We start from the raw sequence: 9806 nt of genomic DNA, 5'->3' as shown, positions 1-9806 counted from the left end.
CAGAAGTTCTCTCTTCTACTTCTGCAAGCCTGCTGGTTAAACTCTGTTGTGTTTTTTATTTTATTGAATGAATTCTTCAGTTCTGCATGCTCTGCTACATTCTTTTTCAGGGCATTGATTTCCTTGTACATTTCTTCTTTCAGGTCCTGTATACTTTTCCTCATTTCATCATGTTGTCTAGCTGAGTTTTCTTGTATCTCATTCAGTTTCCTTAGAATTATCACTCGAAATTCCTTGTCAGATATTTGAAGGGCCTCTTGTTCTATAGGATCTAGAGCTTGAGAGTTATTATCCTTTGATGGTGTACTTTCTTGGTTTTTCATATTTCTCGTAACTTTCCTTTGATGTTTAGTCATTGTGGCAGGGGGTTTCACAGTCCACAGGTTTGACACTATTGTCCGGCTAGGATGTTGCTGGGGTTGCCAATTTGGTATGGCTACCTCAGTGTCTGCTCAGTTGGCCACTACTGCCTTGCGCGTGTGGTTGCCTCGGGTTTTAGGCCTCTCCGGGGAGCCACCTCTCTGGTCAGCATGCACACGGCTGGGATACTGGGTCACACGGTGGCACCGTAGGGTGTGTGGTCTCTGCCGAGCTTCCACCTCCCCTGCTGGACTTCTCCTTGCTCCACACGCACTAGGCCCTAGGCTATTTGTTTTTTTACCTGTGTATATTCTTGAGTTCCTTGTATATTCTGGATATTAATCCCTTGTCAGATGTATAGTTTGCAAAAACTTTCTCCCACTCTGTAGGTTGTCGTTTCACTCTGATGACTGTTTTGCTGTGCAGAAGCTTTTTAGTTTGATATAGTCCCACTGATTTACTTTTTCTCTTGTTGCTTGTGGTTTTGAGCTCATGTTCATAAAGTCTGTGCCCAGACCTAGTTCCTGAAATGTTTCCCCTGTATTTTCCCTTAGTTTTATAGTTTCAGGTCTTATACTTAAGGCTTTAATCCATTTTGAGTTGATTTTAATATATGGCGACAAGTGCATGTCTAGTTTCATTTTTCTGCATATGGACATCCAATTTTCCAAGTACAACCTATTGAAGAGGCAGTCTTCTCCCCAATGTATGTTTTTGTTGTCTTTGTCAAATATTAGATGGCTGTAAGCCTGAGAGGTGATTTCTGGGTTCTCTATTCTGCTATACTGGTCCAAATGTCTTCCAGTACCATGCTATTTTGGTTACTATAGCGTTGTAGTATAATTTGAAGGCAGGTAGAGTTATGCTGCTGGCTTTATTTTTTTTCTCAGGCTATTCGGGGTTTTTTCTTGTTCCATATGAATGTTAAGCTTGTTTTGTCCATTTCTGTTAAGAATGTCATTGGTATTTTGATGGGGATTGTGTGGACATTTTCACAATGTTAATTCTTCCAATCCAAGAGCATGGAATGTCTTTCCATCTTTTTGTGCCTTCTTTAACTTCCTTCAGTAGTGGTTTGTAGGTCTCATTGTAGCGATCTTTCACCTCCTTGGTTAAATTGATTCCGATGGGTTTTTGTGTGTGTGTGTGCGACTGTTGTAAATGGACTTACTTTCTTGATTTCTCTTTCTGTTAGCTCATTATTGGAGAATATAAATGCAACAGATTTGGGGGCCTTTCTTTTCTATTCTGCAATGTTACTGAAATTATTAACCAGCTGTAAGAGTTTTTTGACAGAGTCTTCAGATTTTTCTATATATAGTATCATGTCATCTGCAAATAGGGACAGTTTGAATTCATCTTTTCCAATCTGGATGCCCTTTATTTCTTTCTCTTGCCTGATTGCTCTGGCTAGTACCTCCAGTATTATGTTAAATAGAAGTAGTGAGGGTGGGCATCCTTGTCTTGTGCCTGTCCTTAAGGGAAAAGCCTTCAGTCTTTCCCCATTCACAATAATATTGGTGGTGGGCTTGCCAATGGATGGTTTTCATTGTGTTGAGATACTTTCCTACTATACCTAATTTGTTGAGGGTCTTCATCATGAAGGGATGTGGAATTTTAACAAATGCTTTTTCTGCATTTACTGAGATAATTATATGGTGTTTGTCCTTGATTTTGTTGATGTGATGTATCATTTATTGACTTTCATATGATGAACCATCCTTGCACCTCTGGGATAAATCCCACTTGACCAGGGTGGGTAATTTTTTTGATGTGTTGCTGTATTCTGATTGCTAATATTTTGTTGAGGATTTTTGTGTCTATGTTCATGAAGGATACTGGCCTATAATTTTCTTTTTTTGTTGTACCTTTTGGTTTTGGTATCAGTTATGCTGGCCTCAGAGAATGAGTTTGGGAGAATGGCTTCTGTTTCAATATTTTGAGAATTGGTATTAATTTCTCTTTAAAGGTCTGCTAGAATTCAGCTGTACGGTCATCCAGACCCTGGCTTTTCTTTGTTGGAAGATTCCTTATCACTGCTTCAATCTCGTTCCTTGTTACTGGTCTGTTCAGGTTTTCTATCTCTTCTTGGTTTAGTCAGGGTAGTTTGTATGAATCAAGAAATTTATCTACTTCTTCCAGGTTTTCATATTTGTTGCCATAAAGTTGTTCAAAATAGTCTCTAATGATTTTTTGTATTTCTGTGGTATCAGTTGTTAACGTCTCCCTTTTCATTTCTGATTTTTGTTATTTGGGTCTTCTCCTTTTTTTTTATGAACATACCTAATGGTTCGTCTATTTTATTTGCGTTTTTCAGGTTTTCTATCTCTTCTTGGTTTAGTCAGGGTAGTTTGTATGAATCAAGAAATTTATCCATTTCTTCCAGGTTTTCATATTTGTTGCCATAAAGTTGTTCATAATAGTCTCTAATGATTTTTTGTATTTCTGTGGTATCAGTTGTTAACGTCTCCCTTTTCATTTCTGATTTTTGTTATTTGGGTCTTCTCCTTTTTTTTATGAACATACCTAATGGTTCGTCTATTTTATTTGCGTTCTTGAAAAACCAACTTTTTGTTTTGTTGATCTTTTGTATCATTTTTGCTGTCTCTCTTTCATTTGGTTCTGCTCTAATCTTATTTCTTTCAGTCTACTATCTTTAGGATTGGATTATTGTTGTTTTTCTAGTTCTTTGAGGTATAGTGTTAGGTCATTTATTTGAAGTCTTCCCATTCTTTTGATGTAAGTGTTTATTGCAATTAATGTCCCTCTTACTACTGCTTTTGCAGTGTCCCACAGGTTGGTATGATGTACCTTTATTTTCATTAGTTTCAAGAAATTTTTTGATTTCACATTTAATTTCTTCTTTGAGCCATAGGTCATTCAGGGGGGCCTATTGTTTAGTTTACATTTATTTGTATAGTTTCCAGGGTTTTGCTTGTTATTAATTTCCATTGTGGTCTGAAAAGATACTTGAAATGATTTCAATTTTTAAAAATTCGCTAAGATTAGATTTGTGACCTAATATGTGGTCTACCCTGGAGAATGTTCCATGTCCTGATGAGAAGTATATTCTATAGTTGTTGGGTGAAATGTTCAGTACATATCTGCCAGGTCCAGTTGGTGTAAGGTGTAGTTTAAATCCTGTGTCTCTTTGTTGATTTGTTGCCCGGAAGATCTGTCCCATACTGAGAGAGGGGTGTTCATGTCACTCACTATTATTATATAATATAGGGCTTATTTCTTTCTTTAGGTCTAAGAGTATTTGCTTTCTATATCTGGGTGCTCCAGTACTGGGTGCATACATATTTATGATTGTTATGTCTGTTAGCTGGATAGACCCCTTTATCATTACATAGTGGCCTTCTTTGTTTCTTTTTATGGTTTTTGGTTTAAAGTCTATTTTATCTGGTATAAAAACAGCTGCTACTGCTCGTTTTTGTTTTCCATTTGCATGGTATATCTTTTTCCTTCCCTTCGCTTTTAATCTGTGTGTGTCTTTACAAGTGAGGTGAGTCTCTTGAAGGCAGCATATTCCTGGGTCTAGCTTTTTAATCCAATCATTCAGTCTGTGTCTTTTGAATGGGGAATTTAATCCATTCACATCTAGGGTTATTGACAGGTATTGTTTAATTCCTGTCATTTAATTGCTTTTTGTTTAGATATTTTAAATATCTTTTGATCATTACTTCTCCTCTGAGTTCTCTTCTACAATGTTAGTTAGAAATTTGAGGTGGCATGATTTAACTACTTTCTCTTTCTCCACATTTTCTGAGTTCTCTTCTACAATGTTAGTTAGAAATTTGAGGTGGCATGATTTAACTACTTTCTCCACATTTCCTTGTTTTAACTGTGGGTTTTGCTCTTTCTTGTGTATCTGTGATAGTGACTATCATTATTCAGATTCCACATGAAGGACTCCCTTATGAATTTCTTGCAGGGCTGGTCATGTGGTCATGAACTCCCACAATTTTTGTTTGTCTGGAAATGTACTATTTCTCCCTCATTTTTCAAAGAGAGACTTGCTGGGTATAGAATTCTTGGCTAGCAATTTTTTTTTTTTTAGTATTTTGAATATATCATTACACTTTCTTCTGTCCTGTAGGGTTTCAGTTGAGAAGTCTGATGTTAGTCTGATGGGGGTTACCTTATAGGTGACTTGACACTTTTCTCTTGCTGCTTTTAGCACCCTCCCTTTATCTTTGAGCTTTGCCAGTTTGAGTATAACGTGTCTTGCAGAGGATGTTTTTGGACTGAATCTGTTTGGGGACCTTAGAGCTTCCTGCATCTGAAGGTCTGTATCTCTCCCTTACACCTGGGAAGTTTTCTACTATTATTTCCTTGAATAGGTTTTCAATACCTTTTCCTTTCTCCTCCCTTTCTGGAATATCCACAATTTGAAAGTTAGAGTACTTGAGGTTGTTTGCTATCTCTCTTAGATTTTCTTCATTACTTTTAATTCTTTTTTCCTTTTTTTTTTGTCTGCCTTTGTTAATTTGAAAAGACCATCTTCAAGATACGAAATCTTCTTCTGCTTGCTCCAGCCTGCTACTCAAGCTCTCTGTTGTGTTTCTTTTAGTTCATGGAACAAATCTTTCATTTCTAGGAATTCTGCTACACTCTTTTTAAGGTATTAATCTCTTTGTAAATTTCCTCCTTCATATTCTGGACACTTTTTCTTGTTTCATTGTGTTCTCTAATTGAGTCTTCTCTTACCTCTTCGAGTTTTCTTACGATCATTGCTTGGAATTCCTTTTCAAACATTTCAAAGGTTCCCTCCTCTATGGTGTCTGATATTTGAGCATTACTATATTTCTTTGGTGGTGTCATATCTTCTTGTTTGTTTGTAGTTCTAGTATTTCTTTCATTGATGTTTGGTTATCTGGTAGAGAGGATCTGCTTCTTCTATTACTCTTGGGTTGGCTATAAGGATAAATACTTCCTCTATTTGCAGGCTGTACTGGTGACTTTTCTTATATCAATGTAGTTGAGTGCATGGCAGGTTGCCTGTAGAGTGGCCCTGGCTGCTACTGTGGTGGTGAACTGTCCTTGTGGTGCTAGTAAGTGTGATGGTGGCTATAGTACACTACCTTGGCTCCTGCTCTGGCACTGAGAAAGGCTTTCCATGGCCATAGACTGAGCCCCCAGAGTCATGTGGGGCTCAGCTCACCTCTATGTCTGCTGGGGCTTGTGGGCCTAGTTTATCATTTAATATGTTTTGTGTTTCAAATTTCTTGTGTGATAACAATTAAATCTACTTTCATCTGTTACAGATAAATACGAATATAAAACTAAACAATGAGATTTTTTTTCTCCCCAGTTATTCATATTAGCATATATTGAAGTAGTGGGCTTTTGCCATACATTCTTTCTTCTGCCTACCTCCTTCTGCACCAGACAAGAACTTAAAGACCTTTCAGAAGCAAGAAGGTATCAAGAGATTTCAGAAGCACAGTAATTAATCACTATCAAAATGATTCTACTTTATGGTTTTGGGAAATTCCTGAATAACTCATTTTCTATCATCCTGGATATATAAAAAGGTGCAATACTCTCTCTTTGATTGGCTCTCCTACCCCCCACCCCCTTACCTGAGTGGCTTGCTCTCTGGGCCCATATCTGTGAACCCCATTTCCTCCAGTTTGCAACGCCTATAAAGCTCATAGTGCCTAGTGTGGGTCTGCTCTCGCAGGTCCTCCATGTTTGTACAAATGAGCATTTCCCGCAGCTTTACAAAGTCACAGTGGTTTTCATTTTCCACTAGGCAGAATAAATAAAAGAGAAACACTGGTTTTTAATTCCTAGAACACAATTAATATTTGTTGAATGAACAAATAAATGAAAACACATGTGAAATAAACAGCAAAATGATCAGTCCGATTAATAGCTACAATTATTTCATACGAGTAACCAAGGAAGAAACTATTGCTTTATACACACTGTATTATAGGCAATGTTAATTAATAAACCAAGGGATTTGTTTTAAATTTAGTAGCCAATGGATAAACAGGAAATAGTAAAGAAGAACATTTATTATGTTATCATATGCTCTAGTTATTTCACTAATATTTCATTGGCAGTTTACAAAACATCCTCAGGACATTTGACATAGTGCTTAAAAAGAGTATGTAATATTATTTCACTAAAACTTCAAAGCAATAAATTCTGCAAACTCAAAACCACTATCTGTGCATGCTATCATTATCAAATTCTTTTCATACAAAACATTTATGATCCTGCATTAGCCCCTATTCAAAATAAGTGAACATACATACAAGGTCCTTCTATGTTTATAATGAACAAAAGACTACAAATGAATATGTTACTGTGACTAGTAGTCTTAGCTGCAATGATTATTTTTACAATTTTCATACATTAAAAATATCAAGTTTTCTCAATATTTTTCACTAATTACAAAATTTGTCAACTTATAAAAAGCAGAACTTGGGAACCAGTACTAGTAGGGGTAACCTATACTGCATTAATTAGCATTGCAAGTAAATGAACCAGACAGTACTACTTACTTACTCACTCATAATGCTAGATAAATAACCTAAATGTCAAGTGGATTTAACTTTTTAAGTTGGCTGGCTGGTTTGTTTTGTAAATAGGTGGCAATACAACTGACCCCTGAACAATGAGGGGTCAACGTAGCTGATCCCACCTGCCCCTATGCAGCTAAAAATTCTCGTATAACTTTTGATTCCCCAAAAACTTAACTAATATCTTTGGGACTTTATCTCAATCATGTTGAGCCTTGGTGAGAGTTGTGACAACACTTGCTGGAGGGTGAAAGTCAGGCAAGCTCATTGGGGGCCTGGGGCAGCTGCACCAGCTGCCCTCCCAACACTGCCCGGGAAAAACCAACCTCCCCAGGCCCTGCTCCTCCCCGTTCCCTGCAAAAAGGGGTAAATGTTCATTTTTGGGGTGAGGGGAGCTGTGGGTCAGCTTGTCTGCGAAGGTCCAAGTGGCCTGAGTTATGCAGGATGGGGTGGCGGGAGGAGGACCTAAAGCTGGTTGCCTGGGCTTCATTCCCTGTTTCTGCAAGTTCTTGCCACAGGTGCCAGTTTGCTCTTGGAGGGAAAACCTGTGGGGTCTGATGCTCCTGAGTAGGAATGAAAGCAGCCCCTGATGTGTTACTACAACCTGGTCTGACACTCATAGCCAGGCCATGTTATTATTCTCCTGGTATACATGAACAATCTCACAGGATACCAACCCCACACAAAAGTTACAGTGATACCATGATAAAATGAGATAAAACAAGGCTGCTTCCTAATTTGGTCTAAGCACAGATACAAGCAAGGTCACTGCAATACGCAATGAACCCATTCATAAAATACCCCTGGCCTTCTGACAGCTCCCAATCTAGAGCCAAATCCTCTTTCCTTTCCCATCTTCCAAATCACCCAACCAAAACTCAAATCCTGTAATATTTTCTTCTTAACACACTTTTGCTGAGACACCCCCAAAGTTCCTCCATGGAATGTGGTACGTGTTCTCCCTCAGTGCACTGAGTAATAAACCCAACTTGTTTAACTAATAAAAAAAAAAAGAAAACCTGCATTTAAGTGGACTCTTGGTCAGTAGAAATACAAGGGCAACTTCAAAAAGTTCATGGAAAGATTAGTATTATCTTTTAACCCTATATTTCCATGAACTTTTTGAAGTACCCACGTATATAAATTCATGATTTAAATTTATAAGATAGGTTATTGTGCCCAATAGTAAAGTGGTAATTAATGTATCATGTTTAAACACTACTTTTTACATTCAACTTTAGTTCAAAGGCCTGACCAGTGCTCCCACCTTCTGACTATCCCAGCACTACCAGGAGGTAATGTGTATGTGGCACCGTGAGGGCACGGGGAGGCTTTGCCTGGCCTGCACAGACTCTGGCTGAAACAGGGTGCAGCCGGCTTCTCTGACAGCCAGTCATAATCCACAGTAAGTATCACCTCAGAGAGTGCACTCAACGCAACTCTGAGGTCATTTATGTAAAGGAACTTACATAGTTCTAGGCATTGTTTATCTCATTTACCTTGTACAACACCCCAAGGATACTGGCGAGCTTTGACCATCTTATTTCCAACTTTTACCTCATCCATNTTCTAGGCATTGTTTATCTCATTTACCTTGTACAACACCCCAAGGATACTGGCGAGCTTTGACCATCTTATTTCCAACTTTTACCTCATCCATGCTTCCTACAACAGCAAATGGCAAATGTCCCTGAAAAGGAACCATAATATCAATCACACCTTCTCATACCAATGTGATAAATGATTAGCTAAAAATATCTTATGAAAATAATAGGAAAGAGAATAATTTATTAAATAATAAATCAAATAAACTGCTATGCCTTAGATTTTAAAACTTGGCAATGAATATGTGCTAACTGTTCTATAACAGTCATTTCAGGGTTCTATAAAGAAAATTACTTACCCTAAATGCAAGTCATTATGCTATTGGAGACACCAAAAAGAAAAAAAAAGTATAGATGCCATGTCCCTCAATATTATCTTTACCCTAAAAAACAAAGATAATGTCGAAGAGATTACACGCATACACACCCACATACAGTGTATATATAATGAAAGTATATGTTTAGTGTGCATATAGATATATGGTACTAAGACTAAGTAATATATAAAGTCCCAAATTAATGCTAATACAGTAAATGCTACAGACATTGAGAGAAGTGAGAGATCACTGGGAGCAGCAAGATAAAAGCCAAGCTAGAACAAAGTTGGAGGAATCACACTTCCTGACTCCAAAATATACTATAAAACTATAGTAACAAAACAGCACAGCACTGGCTTCAAAACAGACAAATTGACCAATGGTACATAATAGAGAGTCCTGAAATAAACCCATGCACTTACAGCCACCTGATTTTCAACAAAGGTATCAAAAATATACAATGGGGAAAGGACAGCCTCTTCAACAAATGATGCAGGGAAAACTGGATATCCAAATGCAGAAGTATGACACCAGACCCCTATCTCTCACCATACACGAAAAATCAACTCAAAATGAATTAAAGACCTAAATTTAAGACCCAAAACTATGGAACTACTAGAAGAAAACATGGGAAACACTACATGAAATGGAAGTGGGCAGTGCTTTTTTAAGTGAGACTACGAAGGCACAGGCAATTAAAGCAAAAATACACAAATGGGACTACATCAAACTAAAAAGCTTCTGCACAGCAAGGGACATTGTCAACAAAGTGAAGAGACAACCTACAGAATGGGAGAAAGTGTTTGACAACCACACATCAGACAATGGGCTAATATCAAACAACTCAACAGCAAAAAGCACAATTCAAAAATGGGTAAAGGACTGGAATAGATCAGGAAGGATGAGATTTAAATAGATCAAGCATGGTGAGAAAAAACAGCTTAGGGAAGGAGAAGATTTTGAACAAAATACAACAGTTTGTTTCC

General features: G+C 37.6%; 1 protein-coding gene across 1 annotated transcript in view; it reads right to left on the bottom strand.

The window, feature by feature from the left end:
* Positions 1 to 5948: 5948 nt before the first annotated feature.
* Positions 5949 to 9806, bottom strand: part of LOC103610035 (septin-10) — a gene marked incomplete at its 3' end in the record, with an annotated part of 26967 nt that continues 23109 nt past the window's right edge. The window contains exons 7-8 of the mRNA XM_008594273.1: positions 8493 to 8589; positions 5949 to 6117 (exon numbers count right to left, since the gene is read on the bottom strand). Coding sequence (XP_008592495.1) covers positions 5949 to 6117; positions 8493 to 8589 — 266 coding nt within the window. The remainder of the gene's footprint in view (positions 6118 to 8492; positions 8590 to 9806) is intronic.

The sequence above is a fragment of the Galeopterus variegatus genome, unplaced genomic scaffold, assembly GCF_000696425.1.
Source record: "Galeopterus variegatus unplaced genomic scaffold, G_variegatus-3.0.2 Scaffold10505, whole genome shotgun sequence".
Taxonomy (NCBI): Eukaryota; Metazoa; Chordata; class Mammalia; order Dermoptera; family Cynocephalidae; genus Galeopterus; species Galeopterus variegatus.
Note: the sequence above shows the minus strand (reverse complement) of the source record. Positions and strands in the feature narration are given on the sequence as shown.